Raw genomic sequence first — 25,456 nt, 5'->3', positions numbered from 1 at the left:
CAGTGTGGACTTAAAACTGCCTGGCACAGGGCTGTTTCCTTAGTCTTATTCAGATTTTTTTTTTTTAATCATACCCCTTAGGTTCAGAAACTGTGAACTCATCATCACAAAGCAACGTGTTAAATAAGGATCACTTACTTGGAAAAGCCCAGAAGCGCCTCCCCATTTCTTCCCTTCAGACCTGCAAATATGTTTATAGCATGTGTTTAGAGTGTGGCCTACTGTTCTGCTGGAAGTGTACTATCACTGACAGGAAGCTGGGGGATGGGGTTGGGGAAGTGTGGTTGTGAAATAGCCCAGGGCATCCCTGATGCTGGAGCTTAACATGGAAAAGTTGTTGGTGACACTGCTTTGTGATCGCCAAGGCATTGGGAAAAAGCTGTCCCCACATGCTAGCCTTACCTGTACAACGACATGTTCAGGAGGGATGTAGGCTTGTAGGAGGCAACCAAGTAAAGAAGATGTATTAAAAGGATGAAGGTAAGGAGAGTCAGAATTTCATAGAATTATTTCTATGCTTCTTACCTCCTCCCCAGGTAGTGGCAACGGGGCTTGGGGAGGGTAGAAGACAGGCCAGCCGGATGTGAGTGATATTTAAGGAGGCCAAAGCACAGTCATTGGAGTCATTTTCAATAAGGGATATTTGTAACAAATCTAAAATTTTCTTTGCAACATGAGCTGTAATAATAGATGCTGCTGGCGATCCGCTCAGATCCCCTCGTCCGGGCTAGGGGGCAGGTCTCCCAGCTTCTACGAGTGTTGGCTGCAATCAACTCACCTTCCTCTTGGGAAGTGCCCTTAGCCTATAAGAACTGCGGTGTGCTGGTAAATGTTTATCAACCAGCTCTCCAGGAAAAAAAGGCCCTGTTGTGTCGTACCTGCAGATTTCTGTGGTGTAAACACGCCTACCAGGGGGATGCCAAGATACCAGCTTGATGTTAGCGAGTGCAGAGGTGGGAAGAGATGTTCAGGATGGGCTTTGGAAAGCCAGCCCTTCTCCAGTGTGCCAGTGCATGAGAGCCACCTTGCCCAGGAACCTCAGGGAGGTTACGCCCCTCCTCGGCCCCTGGTGGGGGGGGGGGGTGGAAGACTTCTGGAATAGTGACACTCATTCATGCTCAAGAGCTTCCTGGGCGATCAGGCTGTAGTTGGGCTGCAGGTGGACCCATACATTTGCTGATCTCCCCCGCTGTGCTCCCCCGACACATTTGCAGCTCAAACTGAAGAACACTTCCTCTGCAATTCATTGGTATAAGAAGCTGCAGGTCAGGCTCTAAACTTGGGCTTGGGGGAGCATCAGACTCTGAAGGGGTGACACAGCACTTAATTTGAACAGATCATTTTGTCCAAATCTTATTCTACCAGAGTCACTCAAGCTCAAAATAAACAATTTGGGAGTCATCAAGCACTGAGCTGATTTCTATATTCAAGCCTACCTAGCACACCAGCAATAAATAGTAGCAAGCTATACATACTGCATAATCCCTTTCTATCCCAGCACGAGTCATGAAATCAGTGGAAATAGCTACTTGGCTAAAAAAAAAAAAAAAAAAAAAAAAAAGACTTGCTTTCTCTCAACTAAAAAAAATATGTTTTCTGAATATTTCAGAGGAAAATGCAAATTAAGAAATATCTCTGCTCCCTAGAATGTGATGTGAGGCCTCTCTGAGATACGAAGGTAGGAGGAGATATTTTCAGGCAGGTGAGATGCTGCCACGTTGACAGGTTTCTATTGACTCTGACACACCAAACTGTGGGTGTGTATGTTTTCACTCCTTGGAAATCATGCACCTTCATCATATGATATCATATGATATCATGACATCATATGATATCATAGGTAAATATGTTTTGTACATGGTTAGAGCATGTGGGTTTCAGGGCTAATGGCCAATGACGAATGTTATATTAAGTGTCACGTCAGATGAAGAGCTTAGTAAACACAGGAAAAGGTCTGTTCAGAACCTGAAGTAGGTAAGGCTCACATTAACAAAATGAAATAGCTTACTGAATAGACACTGGGTTTATTGTATGAAAAAAAAAAAAGAAACAGAAAAACAGATGCCAGGCTGAGCCAGCTAATCTCTTAAAATTTTTTATTTATCTTTTTAATAAAAATTGTATATAGTTAAGGTGTGCACCATGATGATTTGATATAGATAGACAGATAGAGAGAGAGTGAAATGATTACCACAGTCAAACTAACATATCTATCTACTCAGAGTTAGCATTTTCTTATTGTTGGTGAGAACACAATTTCCAGCATTCAATATGGCATCATGCTCCTTATTAGATCTCTGTGCTTACTCATCTTATGTAACTACACACTGTGGTGGTGGCGGGTGGGGGTGCCTGGGTGGTGGCTCAGTTGGTTGAGCGTCCAATTCTTGATTTTGGCTCAGGTCATGATCTCACGGTTCATGAGATTGAGCCCTGCGTCAGGCTCCACGCTAAGCAGGCTTGGAATTCTCTCTCCTTCTCTCTGCTCTTTCCCCACTTGTGTGAGCACTTGCACTCTCTCTCTCTCTCTCTCTCTCTCTCTCAAAATAAATAAACATTTAAAAATAGACAAACAGGGGTGCCTGGGTGGCTCAGTCGGTGGAGCGTCCAACTTCGGCTCAGGCCATGATCTCGTAGTCCATGAGTCCCGCATCAGGCTCTGTGCTGACAGCTCAGAGCCTGGAGCCTGCTTGGGATTCTGTGTCTCCCTCTCTCTCTGACCCTCCCCCACTCATGCTCGCATGTGCACGCTCTCTCTCTCTCTCTCTCTCTCATAAATAAACATTAAAAAATTCAAAATAAATACAAAAACAAACAAACAAACTACAACATTGGGGTGGGGAGGTGGGGAAATGGAAGAATGAAATGGCTACTCTTAACGTTTTGTACAATTTGGATCTTGGCCCTAACAGAACAAGGGATTAGAATGCCGACATTCTAAAGTGATAAAAATATGAGATATTGGAAAGAAATGGATTGATTAATTATTCTTAATCCTTCATGCAATATTAATAAAGTTGTTTCTATAGGACATTAAATTTTCATAAGAAAAATTAGAAGTCTGTAGTTGCTTATATGTTCAATGGCTTATGATGCTTACACTCCCCAATTCAGACCTTTTATTCTAGTTTTCCGGTTTTAATGTAGTTCTTTTGCTTCAGAAAAGCAGAACTTAGAAGAAAATTTGTATTTTCTTAAGTCCTTCAAACAGAATATGCTTCGCTTTTTTCCCTGAAGTGATGGGGAAATTATTATTTGTTTTTATTTTCAGACCAAAGGTACCTGGTTTCTAGGCAACGATAGAGCCCTTTAACAGGACTCAAGGTCTCGGAAGTTCAGGTAGGGGGAGCCTGGCCAGTTTATGCAGTCAAATGAAAAGGCTTACCTGGAGTAGACAGAGCCTTCTTGGATAGAATACACAACTGAAATCAGATTTTTTTTTTAATTTTTTTTTCAACGTTTATTTATTTTTGGGACAGAGAGAGACAGAGCATGAACGGGGGAGGGGCAGAGAGAGAGGGAGACACAGAATCGGAAACAGGCTCCAGGCTCTGAGCCATCAGCCCAGAGCCTGACGCGGGGCTGGAACTCCCGGACCGTGAGATGGTGACCTGGCTGAAGTCGGACGCTTAACCGACTGCGCCACCCAGGCGCCCCTGAAATCAGATTTTTTAATATCAAAATCCAGAACTTCTCTTGGGTATACAACTGTTTCTGTATCGCCCAGGTGTTCTATTAGTTTTATCTCTTTGACTGTGATGGAGACACTTCTTCTGGAATGCTTGAAAGATGAGGCAAGCTGGGAGAGGTCTGTAAAAATTAGGTCATGTCTTTCCCTTTTCTCTTGCTCTTCTCCTCCATTTTTAGGTGAATGGCAAGAGAGCTGAGTTCCAAGCAAATTTGTCTTATGCAAATAAGACACTTTGTCATCTATTTTTGGAAGGACAGTTAATTTGTAAAATGCCTGTTGGTTTCATCTGTGGAATCAATTAACCAGAAAACTAAACTACCATGTGGTTAACACCCATGAAATTCCTGGAAGAAATGATTCCTTCTAGAAATTCATTTGCCTGTAAATTCATTAGGCATCTTGACTTAATTCCCTTCATATTCTCATAAAAAATTGGACTCAGTCCCCAGATAACTTGAATTTTCTCTTATTTAAGTGTTGCTGCCCAGATCAGAGAACTGTCAGTCCTTCTAAAATGTGTGAAAGGGGAGTCCCTATTCCACTCTGATGCAGAGGAGAGAAGGCACACAGGTCGTCCCTCAGTCACCTGTACCCAACCAGGAGGAAGGAGGGAGGAAAGGAAAGGGGGACAGAGAAATGGGGCAAGGTGAACTGGAGAAAGGAGACTGGGGAGGGGAGCAAAGGGTAGGAGAGCAAGTCAGAGTGACAGAGAAGAGAAATGTAAATGAGGAGAGAGGGCGTGGTCAGGGAAGACCAAGAATCAGGAAAGGAAAGCAAAGACTTTTCTAATACTCACCAGAGGAATAAAGAATGAGACAGAACCAGATATATTTATAAACTACTAAAGTCAACATCCAGGTGTTTCCTTCAAAGGCTTGCCTAATGACTGCATTGATTATCTGCGTGATGTCAAGAGGGACACATTACAAGCAGCGGCCAAGAGAGTGAGCAGCAGTCCTGAGTCTCGCTCTAAGCTGGGCGACAGTGCAGGAGAGCCAGAAACCAACCACAGAGCGCCTTAGCCCCGAGCCCGTTTCCAACTTTCAAGACAGCGTCAGTCTCTTGCATTTTGCTTATCTCTCATCACTCTTCAGCACTGCGCACTGAACCTGCCACTGCCTGCGAAACGCTCTGCTCTGAGCATAAACACAATTACCTTGGCCTCATTTTCTTTATCTTTAATCAAAGTCCTTTCTTGGAACATTCCCCCATCCTAGCTATTCGAGCAAAATATCCCAAAGGAGAAAGAGTCCTCTATTCAAAACTCTGAGGAGTAATTTTGATAGTGGATGAGAAAGACGAGAAGGCAGGTTAGTTCCAAACCTACGCTAGGGCTTTAAAGGGAGCTTTCCTTTGAGAGGGTGTACATCCTAGCTGAATCCGCATTTCGGGGGTCAGCCTCAAAGAAACATATTCCATGTGCCCGGCTAACCATTATTCATAGTTGCCAGATGGGAAGAGGATTCCGGGCCAGGTCGAGGCTCCCCTCTGATGCTGGAGCTTTTCCACCACAGCCAGTGGACCTGGGAGCCTTTCACAACTCTTTCTGTGCTGGGGGTTCTCAGCGAAACACAGGGAGGTCATTCACCCTCCACACTTTGAAATAAAGTCTGGCCCAAGACATTTCCAGACACCAGCACTGGTTCTCTGTGTCTGAGGCTGCACGGGACAGGTACTGTTAGAAGCCACCTGTAATTTACCTTAAAATACCGTCCTTTCAGAGAGAGAGAGAGAGAGAGAGAGAGAGAGAGAGAGAGAGAGAGAGAGAAACAGAGAGAGAGAGAAACAGAGAGAGAAACAGAAAGAGAATTGAACAAAGAATATACCGAATGTTCTGCTTCTTCTCATCACTCTTTCCTGTGTCTCCTTCTGCACTTTGTCAACATTTTCCCATTAGTTATTCTAGCCATCAGCACGGAGGGATCTGACCATAATATCCCAGATAGTCTCTTCTCGCTGAAGGTGATTACAGGACAGTGACCTCACTTATCGTGGAGCAGTACCTTATGTACTATGTAATTAGGTTGAATTTGTCTCCTGGTATCTTCCCCGTGCTATTTACGCATGCTGCACACAGTATCCAGTAACTTCCTCTACCATTTCGCATGTAGAGATTTTACAACAAACGCAGCCGAGCCTGAATCTGTGCAGCTATTTATAAACATACACCTGAGAGGAAAGCTTTACCTTTATGCCTCCCGAATTTCAAACTTTTGGACAGGGGGCACTGGCGAGGTGGTTTGGGATTTTTAGTTTGCCATCCACTTTACCTCTTGGCATATATGTTACAGATTTTAAAGTGAGTATGAGATTCTTTGACAGAGAAACCCAAGTGGGAGTAAGGTTGTGTTTTCTCGCTAACAGCCACAACATGTCTGATGGTCGCTGCCATGGTTTGAATGTTGGTGTCCCCCCAAAGTTCATATGTTTGAATCTTAACCCCTAAGGTGGTGGTAACAAGAGGAGGGGTCTTTGGGAGGTGATTAGGTTATAAGGGCAGAGCCCTCGTGATCAGGATTGGAGCCACTATAAAAGAGGCCCCACAGAGCTTCCCGGTCCCTTCAGCATGTGAGGACTCAGCAAGAAGGAAGGTGCCAGCAGGCAACCATGCCAGTGCCTTGATCTTGGACATCCCCCCCCCCCCACCAGCCACCAACACTATGAGAGATAAATTTGCATTCTTTAGAAGCCACCCAGTCACTGACAGTTTGTTACAGCAGCCTGAATGGATGAAGACAGTAGTTAACAATTGTGGTGTATCTCCTCTGCCAGCCACTGGCCCGATAACTTGGTTATAACCCGCCTAATAGGGACGCTATTCCATGCACTTCCCTTCATCCCAGCCCTGCGAGAGGGGGACTGTTACAACCTCTCTTTTACAGGAGAGGGAACTAAAGCTCTGAGAGTTAGGTTTCTCCCATCTAGGTGGTCGGTGATAAACCTAAAATCCAAACCCAAAGCAGAACATCTGTGGACATCTATCCTCCCCCAAACGAAGGTCTACGTTGTCTTATTTTTTTAAGTTTATTTATTTTTGAGAGAGAGAGAGTGAGTTCAGGGGAGGGGGGGGGGCGGAGAGAATCCCAAGCAGGCTCTGTTCTGTCAGCATGGAGCCTGTCTCAGGACTGGAACTCATGAACCGTGAAATCATGACCTGAGCCAAAATCAAGAGTTTGGACGCCTAACCGAGTCACCCAGGTGCCCCAAGGTCAACATTGTCTTAATGCCCTTGCTTCCTCTAACTGTAACTTTAAAAAAACCTTCCTGCTCTGCAATCCTACACTCATTCTGGGCCTTATTCTCCCTTAAACCATTTTCAAAGATTCCTTCCACTTTTGTCCCCCTCTGTAACTATAAGCCCTTTCTCTTACATCTTTTAGGTGCCATTTTAACACATATTTTTGGCAAAACTCCCTGAACCACCACACCAGTATCTTTAGTCACTACAACTTCCTTTATTTGGTATCATCATTTGTAATTTTATTACCATAATTTCATTGTTAAGAGCTTCTCAATCCTCTAGAGTTACCTTCCGTGAGGCAAAGAGATCACATCTATTCTAACTATATTAAAAAAATTCACCTTTTGAAGGTTTAGGATCTATGTCTGACAACAGTTATTAGCTTTTTTTTTTATATTAGCTACCGTATTTTCTAAGATAATACACCCACTTTCTTCTAGAATTTTATTGTCCATTCCATACCACCAAGCTGCTTTAGATCCAAATAAAGAGACCCTTTATTGCCTCCTTCTGAGAAAGCATATTATCAATGTGGCAAGTCAAGAAATTTATCAAACCACAAAATACAAATGAGTAAGAATTACATTCACTTCTTCATCAGCTCTTACAGCCTTCACAAGCCTATGTGAAATTATGTGTATCATTTTCACACCAGAGCTTCAGTATAAAAAGACCCATGGTACTTAAAGATAGCTAATGAGTTCCAAATGGGAAGGAATACTTACCTATGAAAGTTTAATATCAGTTATCCAATAAAAACCAGCACCACTGTAACACATTTAGATGGCAAAATGGATCTATCCTTATATTTCTGTAATCTTTCACACGTGGAGCCAGAACATTTAACATTTAAAGACCCTTCTGCAAACAGTATTTCATTCTACCTATCTTTCCATGCTAGCTCACATTCTAGCACCTCCATAAAGTCTGGTTTGGCCAACCCAACTTCTTACCACCATTAAATATTAACGTCAAAATGATTGATTTGCTAATTAATCATTTCACTACTGCTTTAGTATCTCTTCCACTATTATCTCAAATAGTTATTTAAATCAGTTACTATGATTTAACTTCTGTATATCTGTATTTTCTCCCCTAATATATCTCAAAGTCCTTGAAGGAACATAAATGCCTCACTCATAAAAGGTTTCTTAACGTAGCAAATGTAGACATGCCATGAATGGCAATGATTAATTGTGGTCAACTATATTTTCCTATCAGGTTCATGGAGAAATTTAAAAATAGAGAAGTGATAAGAGTTTAGGCACCAGACCAATCCACAGTCATTATTTTTCTCAACATATTTCAGGAAAAGTACTATAACTGAAAATTAGTTTCTAATGACAGATTCTGTTGATAGCAAGGTTACTCTTCATCATGGGACTTGCTCATATTTTTCCTGCCTTGAGTCAAGGCAACTTTTAACTAAGTCCACATAAACCATTTGTTTGGTAATCAAAGATAATCTCGGTTCAGTTCAAATCAACCAGCACTGTCACAGATAACCCCACAGATACAAAATGAAAATATGAAAGCACATTTATCATGAGGAGCCCTTAATTGAAGACAGGGAGACAAGGCAAGTAAAACTAATATACTAAAGGCCAAGGTTAGGTCCTAAAAGAAATACAAGAAAGTTACTTAAGAAGTCAAATGATGAGAGATTTCACCATCCACTAAAGAGATCAAGAGGAGTATCATGGAGGAGGTAACACTGGTACCAGAGAGGTTGAATAATAAAAAGGTAGGGATGAGGATTGCTAAGGTACAGAGGTACATCAGGTGAAGTGTTATGTTGTGTCCAAAGCACAGGGGAAGGTGAGATACAGTCAATTAAAAAAAAAAAAGTATTACAATCTCACTGAGAACAAAACATAGACATAACATGCACGAGGAATAAGGCTCTGGAGGGGAGATTTGGGGCCATCTTACAAGGACTGTGAATGCCAGGCTGAGACATTTATACCTAATTTGATAGGTAATGATGAGTTTTATTACCTCATATTCATTTAATGGGAAATTTGGAAATGGTCACATAGATAAAATGTATAGCCTTGTGTTGGATGTTATCTGTTTGCCCCTTCCAATCTGCCTTCACCTTGCTCTGTGGCCTGGAGGCTGGCTTATGCAGACTGAGTCAACAGTCTTGTCTTGGTCTCTGACTTCTCCCTAGAGGGAGCCTGGCATAAGTGGGGGTGGGGAGAAGTGCAGCTGAGGCCTTTAGTCCTCAGATCCATCCCAGTGGGTGGCATGGGCTAGCAATTAATCCTGCCTTATATTCTCGGTCATCTTACATTCTGGAAGTCAGAGGTAAAAAATCAGTTTTGCTAGGCTAAAATCCAGGTTTTAGCAGGGCTGTGTTCCTTCTGGAGACTATAGGGAAGAATCTGTTTCTTTGCCCTTTTCAAGCTTCTAGAGGCTGCCCAGATTCTTTGGCTCATGGCAACACATCACTCTGACCTCTGCTTCCTTTGTCACATCCCCTTCTGTGCCTTGGATTCTCCTGCCTCTCTGTCTTTTCCTTATAAGAACCCTGTGATTCCAATGGGTCTATCTGGATGATATCAGATGAACTTCCCATTTTAAGATGCTTAATTTAATCATACCTTCAAGATACCTTGTGCCATGTAAGATAACATATGTACAAGTTCTGGGGATCAGGAGATGCATATCTTTAGGAGAGGGCATTATTCCAACTACCATATTTGCCAACTGTAAGTATATCTTTGCCTAAACTGAAAGGATAAGTAAAAAAAAAAAAGGTGTTTTTCAGATTATTAAATTAATGCAAGCTTGTCATAGAAAATCTAGAAGCTTCAGGAAAGTAGAAAGAAAACAACATCTCATTTAATCCTGGTCTCTTTTCTATGCATAGCATGGGTTTATTTATTTGTTTGTTTGTTTATTTTTGAGAGACAGAGCACAAGCAGGAGAGGGGCAGAGAGAGAGGGAGACACAGAGTCTGAAGCAGCCTCCAGGCTCTGAGCTGTCAGCACAGAGCCCGACATGGGGCTTGAACTCACAAACTGAGTCATGACCTGAGCCGAAGTTGGACGCTTAAATGACTGAGTCATCCAGGCGCCCCATAGCATGGGTACTTTTTAAATGAAATTGGGATCATGAAGTGAATGACTTCAGATGCTACCTTTTACATTTAACATATCATGAGCATTTCCCATGTCACAAACTACTGAGATGTCCATTTTATCAAAAGAGCTAAAAGGTGAGGAAAAATGCCAAAACTAATTTTTGGTTAAAATGGCAGGATAGGCCTGTCAATCGATGCAGAAAAGGCCTTTGACAAAATCCAGCACCCTTTCTTAATAAAAACCCTTGAGAAAGTCAGGATAGAAGGAACATACTTACACATCATAAAAGCCATTCATGAAAAGCCCACAGCTAACATCATCCTCAATGGGGAAAAACTGGGAGCTTTTTCCCTGAGATCAGGAACACGACAGGGATGCCCACTCTCACCGCTGTTGTTTAACATAGTGCTGGAAGTTCTAGCATCAGCAATCAGACAACAAAAGGAAATCAAAGGCATCAAAATTGGCAAAGATGAAGTCAAGCTTTCGCTTTTTGCAGATGACATGATATTATACATGGAAAATCCGATAGACTCCACCAAAAGTCTGCCAGAACTGATACATGAATTCAGGAAAGTTGCAGGATACAAAATCAATGTACAGAAATCAGCTGCATTCTTATACACTAACAATGAAGCAACAGAAAGACAAATAAAGAAACTGATCCCATTCACAATTGCACCAAGAAGCATAAAATACCTGGGAATAAATCTAACTAAAGATGTAAAAGATCTGTATGCTGAAAACTATAGAAAGCTTATGAAGGTAATTGAAGAAGATTTAAAGAAATGGAAAGACATTCCCTGCTCATGGATTGGAAAAATAAATATTGTCAAAATGTCAATACTACCCAAAGCTATCTACACATTCAATGCAATCCCAATCAAAATTGCACCAGCATTCTTCTCGAAACTAGAACAAGCAATCCTAAAATTCATATGGAACCACAAAAGGCCCTGAGTAGCCAAAGTAATTTTGAAGAAGAAGACCAAAGCAGGAGGCATCACAATCCCAGACTTTAGCCTCTACTACAAAGCTGTCATCATCAAGACAGCATGGTATTGGCACCAAAACAGACACATAGACCAATGGAATAGAATAGAAACCCCAGAACTAGACCCACAAACGTATGGCCAACTCATCTTTGACAAAGCAGGAAAGAACATCCAATGGAAAAAAGACAGTCTCTTTAACAAATGGTGCTGGGAGAACTGGACAGCAACATGCAGAAGGTTGAAACTAGACCACTTTCTCACACCATTCACAAAAATAAATTCAAAATGGATAAAGGACCTGAATGTGAGACAGGAAACCATCAAAACTGTAGAGGAGAAAGCAGGAAAAGACCTCTCTGACCTCAGCCGTAGCAATCTCTTACTCGACACATCCCCAAAGGCAAGGGAATTAAAAGCAAAAATGAACTATTGGGACCTCATCAAGATAAAAACCTTCTGCACAGCAAAGGAAACAACCAACAGAATTAAAAGGCAACCAACGGAATGGGAAAAGATATTTGCAAATGACATATCGGACAAAGGGCTAGTATCCAAAATCTATAAAGAGCTCACCAAACTCCACACCCGAAAAACAAATAACCCAGTGAAGAAATGGGCAGAAAACATGAATAGACACTTCTCTAAAGAAGACATCCGGATGGCCAACAGGCACATGAAAAGATGTTCAACGTTGCTCCTTATCAGGGAAATACAAATCAAAACCACACTCAGATATCACCTCACGCCAGTCAGAGTGGCCAAAATGAACAAATCAGGAGACTATAGATGCTGGAAAGGATGTGGAGAAATGGGAACCCTCTTGCACTGTTGGTGGGAATGCAAATTGGTGCAGCTGCTCTGGAAAGCAGTGTGGAGGTTCCTCAGAAAATTAAAAATAGACCTACCCTATGACCCAGCAATAGCACTGCTAGGAATTTACCCAAGGGATACAGGAGTACTGATGCATAGGGGCACTTGTACCCCAATGTTTATAGCAGCACTCTCAACAATAGCCAAATTGTGGAAAGAACCTAAATGTCCATCAACTGATGAATGGATAAAGAAATTGTGGTTTATATACACAATGGAATACTACGTGGCAATGAGAAAGAATGAAATATGGCCTTTTGTAGCAACGTGGATGGAACTGGAGAGTGTGATGCTAAGTGAAATAAGCCATACAGAGAAAGACAGATACCATATGGTTTCACTCTTATGTGGATCCTGAGAAACTTAACAGAAACCCATGGGGGAGGGGAAGGAAAAAAAAAAGAGGTTAGAGTGGGAGAGAGCCAAAGCATAAGAGACTGTTAAAAACTGAGAACAAACTGAGGGTTGATGGGGGGTGGGAAGGAGGGGAGGGCGGGTGATGGGTATTGAAAAGGGCACCTTTTGGGATGAGCACTGGGTGTTGTATGGAAACCAATTTGACAATAAATTTCATATATTGAGAAAAAAAAGAATGTGAAAAAAAATAAAATAAAGATGAGCAAACTGAAAAAAAATAAAAATAAAAAAATTTAAAAAAGTAAATAAAAAAAAATGGCAGGATCGGCAAGTGATTTTTGACTCAGTTTTAATACGCGTTTTCTTCTTTTACTACAAACCACGTCTTCCATGAAGGCTAACCCCACCTCTTAATCCAGAAACCCTCCAGCACTCACCTGTGTCAGAGAATACTCCAGGTACATATCTAGAGGAATTTCTGCACCCCCAAAATGATCAAGCCAACCACTCAGATTTTGCTGTGAATAACTTTCATGCTTTACACTGTTGTATGCAAATTACCAAGAAGCTGACTTACGTGAATAGCACATGAAAATTAATACACAAACACATATTGTACACTCACTTTGGTGTGGGGAAAAAGACCACATGTGAATCTGTACATGCCCATTGACTACCAAGGGTGTCCATCTTTAAAACAGTCAATCAGGCTTGAACCGAGCTTAAAACACATCATAATCCAATTTCCTACATATAGGGTGTTAAATGATCTGAGATCGTGAGGGAAGAATTATCTCCACCTGCCCACTCTGATTCCTGAGTTGACTCAGGAGCTTTATCTAGAATAGATTAATTATCTCCAAGATTTTAAAAAACTGTTTAGACTGTTGGGAATTAAGTTGAATGGGGGTCAAGGGTGGGAGATGGATTCTAAGGTAAAATTGTTATGTCCATATGCAACCTAAACTTAAGTGAGTATTGTTTTTTTTAAACACTTTTTTAATGTTATTATTTATTTTTGAGACAGAGAGAGACAGAGCATGAGCAGTGGAGGGGCAGAGAGAGAGGAAGACACAGAATTCTGAAGCAGGCTCCAGGCTCTCAGCTGTCAGCACAGAGCCTGATGCGGGGCTCGAACTCACAGACTGTGAGATCATGACCTGAGCTGACGTCAGACGCTTAACTGACTGAGCCACCCAGGCGCCCCAAGTGAGTCAAGTGAGTATTGTTTGAAAAGCACAGTCATTTTAAATTTTGCCCATAAGAATCCGATGTGTCAGATACAAACAACTGGGTAACAAATACTCTCTTTCAAGAAAAAAAAAAAACAACAAAAAACACCAAACATTGCTTAAGAATTACCATTGAAAATAAGCAACCTAAAAAGTAGAAGAACTATCACTGTTCAAGTATAATGAATATACTCTGTTGTATCCAAGACATCATATGTTTTGGTTGTCATGTAACTGTTATCATTCTTTGTATTCTTGCATTCGGGGTAAATTTCAGCCCTTGCTCATGCTAAGGTAAGCTGTAATTCATCATCTGAACCCTATGTCAGGCCAAATACATGAAAAAAACAAACACAGTAACACAAGTCAGAGATCGCAGCAAGGGTACTTCATGGGCTTATTATGCATAAGGTACACTTAAACAGGAGCAAGAATAATGCTCATGGATAAAAATGTGACATGAAACACATAATGACTGGGATACACTTAACATGCTGATATCCAGCTGATCTCAGACTTCAAAATGTGGTACCTTGCCCAAAACCTCCCAGTCTTTTAAACCTTTTGAATTGGATACATATTTCTTCAAGGCAAAGCTAAATTCACAGCAGTCATTTGAATACTCATTCCAAAATAAGTCTCCAACTCATTAAACACCACCTTTAAAAAGCTTGCAAACGTGATTTAGCTATTGTCTATCAAGTTTAGACATTTCATTACCAGTTGGTCCTACTACTATCTCTATTCTATTTTCCACCTTTTGCTAATGCAAAGGAAACCATCAGACAGTTCTCAGCTTTTCAAACAGCTGACAACACAAATCGTGCCAGATATAAATATTTACATCGTCAAAAGTAAATGTTTCCAAAATTCCAAACTCCAGTGCTTTTGAAAATTGATTTGGATCAGGTACACTTTACTGAGTTGGAAACATAAAAAAATATATATATCACTTTCAACAACAACAAAAATATCAAACCAAAACATATGAATGCTTTTTAACACTAGGCTGTCCCCCCCATCTCTTCTTTCCCAATAAATTTAAGGGAGAAGCAGGCTTGAATTAGTTATTTTTTTCTTTCACATCAATATTTTACTTTAAGATGGGCTGATAGAAAGTGAGAATTATGTATACATTCCTGTGTTAGATCGCCACCTTTCCTATCCCGTGCCCAGTGTGCTCTTGACTGAACAATGCTTCATTCGCTTGCCATAACTCAGGAAAAAGATCCAGCTCCTTAACACAGCCTCTAGATCTGGCCTCCATCTTCCTTTTCCATCTGTTCTTCCGGCCTATACCTCTATGGTTTCTGGGCTTCAGTCTTGCTGGTTACCTTTCAGCTAATTTCTGGAACTCAGGTCCCACCCCTCATTCTGAATTTTTACTGCTTCTCCCTCTGTGTAGGACACAAATTATTCCCTCCATCATCCTCCCCAAGAAGGAAAGAAAGACTGAGTACTCAAAAGTTCAACTTGCCCTTTACTGGTCAGTGGACCTACCCATGTTCGTGACTTGAATAAGAGAGGTGTGTGTAGAACCCAGGTTAAGTTCCCTTTAGAGTTTGTAAAAATAAAACTCCAAATGGACCAATAATTTGGATAGGTTAGTTTTTGTGGAATCAGAGCAATAAACTACATGACCTACATAGGACTTTTCTACACAAATGCTTCTCAAGTCCTATTTAAAATAACACACAGATACTACATAGAGAAATAGTTACAATCACGTGCAATGTCTTTAGAACTCACTTTGTGACTGGAGTCAAAGCCACTAACAACTCTTAAATAAGTCATTCGACTTTGGGTTTGTTTGTTTGTTTGGTTGGTTGTTTTGGTGACAGGTAATAGGAAAAAACATATTCCAATACATCAGAAGGGGGCAAAAATTCTTATAGATTCCATGATAAGTGAGGTAAACAGGCTGCGAATGTAGAGAGCAGAGCCCAAGAAATGCAAACCCTGGAGAATCAGCTGCCGGCAGTAACAAAGTTGTCCATAATTTTAATCCCAATTTCTTGGACACAAACGATTTTCCATTCCTCTTGAGTTCACAATAACTAAATCACCTTCAAACACAATTTTCTGTGTGTGTGTGTTTTCCACTTTCAATGATCTACTCAACAGTAAAAGGTAACCAAAAAGAAATTAGCCCACAAGAGAAACGCTAGAACCCAGTGACGAGAAGATCCCCATGGGCATCATGCCCTTCCACACATGAAGGCGGAGTGCATCGGGGGAGGTTGGTGGGGGGAAGGGACACTGGTATGAGAATGACAAGGCACAACTCAGCATTTCTGTGCTGAAGTTAGGATTCTTAGCCAGCAAGATGCCCCTAGGAAGATTAATTATTGATTTTCTTATAAATCATCTAAGGTGATTTTTGTTTGTTTTTCTTTCCAAAATGATAAATATCTGATTTTACTTTTGTTAAACAAATTATTCTTTCACTTTGTTGAAGTTAAAAGAAGCCCCAGTAAAGAGGTTTCTGAGAGGAGAGATTTTCCCAGTGTGATATGCTTGGGAAGCAATACTGCCTTCTGACCTTCATGGGGTACTGAGGGATAGGGCCTCCAGCAACCTCCAGGGGGTACAAAGTAATTAGAGAAGCATGAGGGTTTGACCAGCTAGAGAGAGAAAGTACAATTTAGACATAATTATATTTGTTGGCAGTAAGCCTGAGGTCTTTGATTTCACTCCTAGGTGGAAAGACAAACTCATCACAGAGAAGGAGACCTGTAAGACTCGCTTTCAGAATCGGCATCTCTCGGTGTCCTCAACTTCACAATGGAAGCAACATGGCTGCTTACCTTCCTGCCCCCAGTATTGATGCGAAGGGGCGTCAGAAAGGGGTCGAAGATCATGTGACTGGTCTCTATGTTGACTGGTGACTGCCGTTTACCCACAGAGCAAAGGTTCCAAGCTGAGTTCACCAATCCCCAGAAAGAAGGAACTAGAAACAAACAAACAAACAAACAATTGTAGGATTAGTCCAGGTGGAAGGTTTGAGAAACAATGCAAAAGGGCCATGGCACAAAAAGGGTGACATCAGAGACAGACACCTAATATTTCCCACCCATAAAGACCCCTGGGTGTTGCTATGGTATTTTCCTGACTTGGATCTTGGTCAATTTCTCTAAGGTCCACCTTCAGATTTTTTTGTGTCAGATCCATTCACCTTGTGGCCTCTTGGATGAGTACAGTTGGCATTAACACCTTAATGGGAAGACAGCATAGTCCACCTGCATCATCTTTTCATGTGGAGGTACACCAGAGTTTTAGTAATTCCTGAGCTGATGCTCCACTTTTCTGTGTGGCAGGAATGATGTGGGAATCAACCTTGTCCTATACAGTAGGTATTGAAGGCTTTTCAAAGAAAGTAGCATTCGACATATGCAAGGTATTATGTATTCTGTGGGTTGTCGAAACCAAACTGAGGGAGTGAATTACTTTTATGACCCCAATCAATGCCAGACAGGAGCTCAGCAACATGACTCTGTCTTTGTTTAGTCCAGCACTGTGTCACTAACCTAATGTACCAGCAGCTCAAGAATGCATTCACTTGATAGGAAGAGAAAAATGACTTGGGAGTACTGAGTCCAAATATCCAAAGGGGAAATGTCTACTCCTCTTCAGTATCACATTAAAAATTGACAGAAATAAATTTCTATGGCAATTTCCAGTTATTTTCTTCTGTTTAAGAAAGTCAGCAGAGCAGTGGGGAGCCAGTTACTAATTTCATGTCTTGGAAGATCACAGACTATATCTTCAGCTTTTCCTGCCCAACCCCCCACCCCCAGCTCAGTATTTCCACTGAGGCTCTGGATCCATCTCTACGTGGCCTTGAGATTATATGGTCATCATTCGCTCATCCACCCGCAGCGTCCATCAACACTACAGTAAGCTCCTGGTGCATGTTCAGCCCTGGGTTAGGCTGAATTTAGAGGAAGGGAGTTACGTACAAGAACAATTATCACACTGTGGTGGTGGGTGGCTGCAGGATGAGGCAAGTGGGTTATAAATCTCTAGGTGAGGGCACTGAACCCTGAAGCAGCGGAAGTGGAGTTCGGGAGTGATTCCTAGAGAAGATGAACCTAACAACCAAGTCACAACCCTCCCAGATGCACCTGTCCTCTCAGGAACTCAGGTTTAATTCAGCCTTTAATTTACGGTAGCCATCATTCCTTCTCATGTCACAGATGGAGAAAATTGAGGCAAGAGAGGAGTATGGTAAATACTTGCCAAAGATAGTCTATAAGAGACCCATAATTCAGGAGAAGTGGGCTGGATGGCACGTCTAGTACCACTGAAATCCAAAACTCTACGAACCTTTTATTTGTTACAGGCCATTGTTGGGCAGAAGTGGGAGGAAAGCCAAAAACAAGTTCCTCAGATTCTTAGAAGCCTGTTTCAACACCAAAATAAGGTGAGGTTCCTTGTGAAATAAGGAAAATATCTAATTTGGCTTAACCCATTCAATGAGCATATCTGCTGGTTCCATTCCCTTTAGTTTAAAGAGCTTGAACTGGTTTTCCAGCTGTAACTGATTTTCAAAATGGCAGCCATGGCCAGAGTAAGAGGGGTAAAAGAGAAGAAGGTGGAGTAGAAAGAAGAACCTGTATGTGTGTTCCTTGGCACTTTAATTTCCCCTTATTATTTAAGTTCTATTATCGCTGCAAGTCACTTAACATCTTTAGAAAGTACCATGCCCTAGCCAAATTATAATATTTAAGGAAGCTCTTGAATTAAACATGTATTTAAAAAATATATAAACAGAAGTCTTCTCTAAACTATTTTTAAATCACCAAAAATCCTATATTTATTCCTCAATCATTTCCAGTTTATTATGAAAATAAAGCCTCCCTCAGTGCCTGCTCCCACCTATCTTTGTCAGCGATGCACATCAACGTGGAAGCTGTGGGGATTCCAGGGATATAGCCATGGCACTGCCACAGATCAGTTGTGTGACTTTAGATAAGGCATTTATCCCTTGGGCTTTGGTTGGTCTCTACAGTCTGTGTGGTAGGCTGAATAATAGCCCTCCTTCAAAGATGTCCACATCCTAATATGTTACCTTCCATAGGCAATGGTGCTGTGAAGAAATGATTAAGTTAAGGGTACTGAGATGATGATCCTTGATTGTCTGGGTGGGCCCAATGTAATCAAAAGGATCTTTTTTAAGAGAGAGGGGCAGGAGGGTCAAAGATTTAGAGAAAAGCTCTAGGGATGGAAAGAGAGTCAGAGAGGAAAGAAGATACTGGCATGGAAGGTGGAGGAAGAGGACAGGAGCTAAGGTGACTTCCAAAAGCTGGAACTGATGAAGCAACAGATTCTTCCCCTAGAGCCTCCAGAAGGAACCACCGGCATGCTGACCCTGGTTTTAACCCCATAAGACTCATTTGGGGCTCCCTCATCCCCTGAACTGTAAGATGATAAATTTGTGATGTGTTAAGTCCCTAAGTTGTGATTACTTATTACAGCCACAGTAGGAAATGAATACAGCCCCCTTCTATTTTTAACACTCTGTGAGACCAGAGCCTCTTGGACAGTCGGGCCACCTATGATGTGTGGGGGGCTTCCCCTGGAAGGCAGCTGCACAATAAATGTAGTTACAGTTATAGCACACAGTGCATTTCATCTATTCCCAGGAAAATCATTAACAAAAATAATTCCAACCCTATAAATGGACTGCAAGACTGCTAATAGATGGCAGCACGTGTGGGCAGGTGCTGCTGTGCCTTCCTAACAAACCTCCCACCCCAAAAGCACCCCCACAAAAACACAAACAACAAAAACTTTATGCGAACATCTGCCTTTGCTTTTATTGGGCATGGCATTCTTTATGACAAACAGTCTCAGGGTTTTATATTCCCACTTCACCATCAAGGCCTAAGTGTCTGGTTCTAACCACCTGCTCAGACAATTGAGGAATGGCTTGGAGGCTGGGAGGCTGGGAGGCGCTCGCCCCTGCTCCGCTCCTGAAGGGGTACCTGCGTTTGCTCCCCACTAGACCGCTCACTTGAAATCAGCCATGGGTTCATTGTCTTTCAGAAACAGAAGCCACCTTAGAGATCATCTGGCCTAAACACATTCATGAAATCAAGGACTAAACAGCAAAGGGTGACGTCCTCAACCCGAGGCCACGCAGCCAAGGGAGAGGCAGGGGGGAACAGAGTAAGGACTAATGCCTGGGTCTCAAGATTCCTGGTGCTTCTCCACCTCCCTTCCTTCCCAGCAGGCTCCATAGGAGGGCATATTACTGTAGCCAGGGAATTTCAGAGTTAATTGTTGCCATGGCCAACTGTAGACTTTGCTACCCTTTCTTTTTTGGTAAATCAAAAGTAACATCAGTGCCCATTTGCTACTTAAAATACATTTCAAGTGCCAAGGTTCAAATCAAACTGCTTTGAATGTCAACCATCACAAATAAAATTAGGATTTTTAAAAAGCCATACAGGGGAGCGCTTGGGTGGCTGAGAAGTCTGTTAAGCGTCTGACTTCAGCTCCGGTTATGATCTCATGGTTCATGAGTTCGAGCCCTGCATTGGGCTCTGTGCTATCAGCACAGAGCCCGCTTCAAATCCTCTGTCCCCCCCTCTCTCTCTGCTGCTCTTCCTCTCAAAAATAAATAAATGTTAAAAGCAAAAAAAAGCCATATATCTATGAATGTGTTAGGAAAAAAAAAAGGCTTCAATCCAGGAAAGAGCGGATGAGCTTGGGTCTCATCTGCAGGGCCCCAAGGAAATCTAATGGGGATGACTGCTCATGAAGGGAGGCTCCAGGGGTTGTGTCCTGGGCCCAGCTGGACTGGGCCAGGTTCTACGGTCCAATGAAAGAAGCCAATGCTCTTAGAATCAGTGTTTGGTGTTGGGACAATAATGAAGGTGTCAAAACCAGTCCAGGGAACTCAGGTACCAAAAGGATCAACTCAAATGTCTGCAAATGTGGTGTAATCTAGGTTCTAGGGAAATGCATTAGGAGGAAGGCTCTGGAGACAGGAGGGCATGGAGATCCCATGCTTATTGGGGCATGGGAGTAAGCCTGCACACTTTACCTGAAGAACAAGGCTGGACATGTAAACTAAGGCTTCAAGAGTTAGAGTCAGAAACTCTCCCTCTGGATTTGTGCAGACCATTATCCCCAGCATTCTGACACTTAACCATCCTGCATGTTATTGATCCTTCAGGTTAATAAACACCCCATGTCACCCCTGGGAGCAGAATTGCATTGCAGGATACTATGGCACTGCTTCTACCTCCAAATTTGGAGAACCGCTACAGAATTCTTTTTCTCTCAGTTTCCATGACTGTCCCCATGAATCAAATTTGCAGACTTTCCATCACATTTTAAAAGCATCAGTTATTATGACTTATTGGCTAATGCTGTGTCTCTTTCTAGCTTGACTGTACACCTTATTAAGAAAATAATGTAAATGTACATAAAAGAAAACTGAGTGAGAATCACTCTAACCGATTAATGGACAAGTGGTCTGAAATTGAATGGCATCATCCAGGCCATCCTTTTCACACAATCTTCTAATTTACATATAAACTAGAACACACAACAGACCGGGATGTTTTTGCAAATTAATTTCTGCAGAGCCCAAACGATGGCACTTAACTGCTGCATCACGACCATGTGTTATTTTGCCAAAACATCTCCCCATGGCAATGCTGTATTGTTACCATAAACCACAAATCCCAAGCAGTCTCTTGGCTCAGGGTCCAGCGAGCTATGAAAGACTGGGATTTCAGCTGCTTAAAACATGAGCCTTGGAAAACCCAAAGCAAAACCTATCAGCTGCTCGTTCAAAACCAGTGAACCAAAAAAGCCCCAGTTTAGTTTATTAACACATCATGGTAACTCCCATACAATAACGAAAAAGTTCTCACCAAAACAAGAAATAGACCAGGAGAGCAAGGAACCAGAGGAATCAAGTCTGATATTGAGAGCTAAAATTTGTCCTGGGACTTTTTTTTTTTAATCCTAGAAAGTTAGTCTTAGGCATCTCCTTCATTCATCTGTCCTCTTTTTATTTTTCATCTTAGCAGAATTTGCAGAGACCATGCTGTCGCGGGCAGGGAGTTGGGCACTTGGAATTAATTTATGCGGCTTATGTGAATTTGCTAAATCCTATGGGAACAAGACAAACTCACTAAAAAAGTGTTTACTGACAGCCTATAACATGTCAGGCTTCAGGCTTGACAGTGAGAATTCGTGCAGCAAATATTTGCTGGGGACCTATTACAGGCCAGGCACTGTTAGCAGTTGTGGGTAGTTAGCGACTGGAAACAGCTCAAATAGCTCACGCTCTTAGGGGTCTTCCAGTCTAGTGGGGAATATGGGAGATCTTGTTTATCTGTGTCATTAGCACTTCTGATGACCTCGCTGTAGAGACAATTAAGATGGTAATGGATTACAGAATAAAGCATGGATAGGGAGATAACCTAGAATGGCCAGGGATAATTTCTCTGGAAGGACTGAGAAGAGTTGTTCCTGAAGACTGGCAGAGAAAAGTGGGTCTTAGGCAGAGAAGCGGCACTGGTGTTGACAGAGAAGAACCTGATGTGTTCAAGGAACCCAGAGGAAGCCAGTTAACAAACCTGATGAACCAGATGAGAAAAAGAAAAAAAAAAAAAAGCTGGAGGAGAGGAGGCTGGCTGTCGAGACAAGGCACAGACGTTCCAGAGCTCTGCTGACCACAGTGAGGAGTTTGTATTTTACTCTAATGTATTAGAAAGCCACTGAGAGTTTTTAGGCCAGGGAGTACCAAGGTCTGATTGATGAATTAAAAGCATATATCTGCTGCCTTGGCTGGAATACAGCCACGTGTGAGCTTGATTATCCTTAGGGTAGTTTGAGTGGGGAAAGGATTGGTTCCCAAGCAACAGTTGGGTTTTTACGTGAATTTAATCCTACTGCTTTAGATAGGTTTAAATTCTGTCTCAAAGGCAGAACTAATTGAATGTTTTAAAAACTATTCTCTTCAACATATGTGCCAATAAAATAGCATTTTCCTGGGATCCAACTAGCACTTTAGAAGTCACCACTCGAAGCAAGGAATATTTTCATGAAGAGACTTGGCTAAGGCAATCTTTTCTTGCTTTCAAGCAATAAACTAAGGCCCCCAACTTTTCGGCCAAAAGAAAGCAAATGAAAGCTGGGAAAATGAATACTGGCATAAAACGTATCTTTGGCGAATTCAATCCTACAAATAAAGCCTTCTACTTCAATATAGCTGTCTCTATTTCAGTGTTATAAAGCATATGAATACATTTTAAATAAGAACTCCTATCTTTCCCTTGCTCTTTTCCTCACCAATGCTGATTTACTGTCCCTTTCCCTATTCTCATCTGTAATAAATCTCCACTTTGAGCCATTATTAATAAGCATGTTTAAAATACCCACTGCTGCAGGCTTTTGGCCCCTTTCTGATTTCAGATTTATTTCATAGGAGGAATAGCATTTGAATAACGCTTTTGCTTCTGGATTCTTCTTCCTTTGCTGGGACTCTGATTCACACTACATAAAGAGCGGCTAACTAGGGCTTCCTATTTTCTCACTTGGGGACCTTTCAGGGGTTGTGAGTAACACATAATCATTCGGTTGTGCATTCATTTTCAAATTAATGAAATATCCCCAATGAGTCAGATTTTTAAAAAATGCGCCACTCCTAAGTATATCCCATATGGTGGGAAGACAGGCAAACTAAGAAATAATTATAATAAAACATGGTAAGTGTTGTAATTAAGGTGTGTCCATATTAAGGCTTAAGTGACCCTGACCTTGACCCTTTTCTCAAGTGTTCAGATGAGCCTTCCTAATAGAGGGGATATTTGAGCTCAGCCGGCAAGTACGAATAGAGGCTACAAGCCACAGAAATCTTATAACTAGTTAAAAGTCTAAACTTTTTCCTCAAACAGAGAAACTTGACATTCCTATCAATCAAGACAGACTATCACTGGAATCTAAATAACTATTATGCAAGGAGAGTTAAGCCACTGGGTCATCTAACTTGTCCAACTTGGGGGGTGGTTAGTATTGCAGAGGAGAAAGATCACAAGCTGCCATATCCTCACCATGGAACCTTGAGTCTGTGGCCAGATTTCTGTAGTCTTAGTTTCTCCATTTGTAAAATGGGGGTGATAGTTACTTCACAGAGGTGCTGGGAAGATTAAGTGAGAACATGTTTATCAAAGGTCTAGCATCATGTGTTTTTTATAAGTATTCAAAGAGTATTGGAGAAAGAGCTGTGTGAGGGGATGGGGGAGGATGGTGTGTGGCTACCGATACTAGACGCACCACTGCAGCATTCTGGAGATGGAAAAGGCAGAATGGGGGGTGGGGGAGAGGCAGCTTTCAGATGCCCACACAACCCACCCTGGATTCAGAACAGGGAGCCGTCTAGATCATAGGATTGGCCCCTTCCTATCACACCCAGAATGCGCCATGTGCAATTATTCCCCGAATCCAGAACTCTCCATGTCTGGATGAATGGGGGGACCGAGAAGTGATATGAATCATCCACAGTGGCTTTAACTCCAAAGAAAACCATTTTTATTTGGCTTTTGGAAGTTGCTGGATTAATTGTGTGCATTGCATCTTCATCTGCCCATTTGCACTTGGTTCCGGCGTGGGGACTGGCTTGCACTTCTGAAAACATATCCCTTGAGGGTGAGGAGAAAGGAAGCAAGAGGGAGTCCGCGTCTGCTGATCATGCACCATAATCTCTGTGCAGCGAGCCTGACGTATTTTATCTTGCTAATCCTCCCCACAACTCTGTGAGATACTTTTATCATTATTTTATAGATGTGAAAAGTTAAGACTTCAAGAGGTTATGTGACTTTCCAAGGTCACTTGGCTAGTAAGTAAAGTGCCTACAATTTGAGATCAGTTCCTTTCTTTAAAGCAGACAAACAACCAGACAAAAGCATGCATGTGTGACAGCATGTGAAGTGATACACAAGTGTGTAAAACAAGGGGGTAATCATCTCCCTCTCTTTCCTTCCGGTGACACCCTTGAGGTAATCGGTGTGAACTCCTGGCCAGGCATCTTTCACTATGCTCACATAAACACACCCAAATACATATCCCTGTATTCAGACAGGTTCTCTTTGTAAAAGTACTTTTTGTTTAGGGTAACAATATGCCACGAATGTCTTCCATGTCAGTCTTTCCTAGAGCTTCTTGTTCACATGTAAGGCAACAGAACTCTCATAGTTTGGACGCACCTCCCTTTTCTCAGGCTTTCCCTGAACATAAGACATTGAGGTTATTTCCATCTTATTTGACTATGCTTTTTGTATACTTTTCGCACTAACACTTTCATTTCAGCAGGAAAGATCCCTAATGGTAGTATTGTCCAGTCACGGTAGGCACCTGCTTTAACAGATGCTGCCCGGTTCCTTTAAAGGATACCGGCTGTGTCTGTAAATATTTATGCTATCAGCCATGAGTATGTCCACTTCCCCATAATCTCCATAGCATGGGATGTTATTTATTTATTTATTTATTTATGGACATCTAATGGGAAAAATGAAATCTCATTGATTTAATTTGCATTTCCTAACCATTGCTGATGTTGAGCATGTTATGCTCATTAGCTATGTGCATTTCTCTTCTGATCACATTCTTCAGGCATTTTCCTCTGGGTTATTTACATTTTTCATGTAAATTTTTGTTGTAATTTGAACTGTAGAAACACTTACTCTTTGTCATGTGCAGTAAATGTTTTCTCCAAGCTTATTACCTAGCTTTTAACCTCACTTCGAGTGTCGGGCTATTTAGGGATTTTTAAATTTTATATGGTTGGTTATATTGATCTATTTCTTTACAAGGTTTCTGAGCTTCCTTTGTTACTTAAGGTTGTATCTCCAAATGCAGATCATATAAATATTTTCTATATAATGAAAAACAATTTTTATCATGGCATCTGGGTGGCTCAGTCGGTTAAGCGTCTGACTTCGGCTCAGGTCATGATCTCA

The 25,456-nt window shown here is 41.7% G+C and overlaps 1 protein-coding gene across 3 annotated transcripts in view; it reads right to left on the bottom strand.

The window, feature by feature from the left end:
• Positions 1-25,456, bottom strand: part of CA10 (carbonic anhydrase 10) — a 490,509-nt gene that overhangs the window by 268,997 nt on the left and 196,056 nt on the right. For all 3 annotated transcript variants that reach the window (XM_043584025.1, XM_043584023.1, XM_043584024.1), the window contains one exon: positions 16,283-16,425. In XM_043584025.1, the coding sequence (XP_043439960.1) occupies positions 16,283-16,425 (143 nt within the window). The remainder of the gene's footprint in view (positions 1-16,282; positions 16,426-25,456) is intronic.

Source organism: Prionailurus bengalensis, chromosome E1, assembly GCF_016509475.1.
Source record: "Prionailurus bengalensis isolate Pbe53 chromosome E1, Fcat_Pben_1.1_paternal_pri, whole genome shotgun sequence".
NCBI lineage: Eukaryota > Metazoa > Chordata > Mammalia > Carnivora > Felidae > Prionailurus > Prionailurus bengalensis.
The sequence above is the reverse complement of the archived record's forward strand: the minus strand, read 5'-3'. Positions and strand labels throughout refer to the sequence as shown.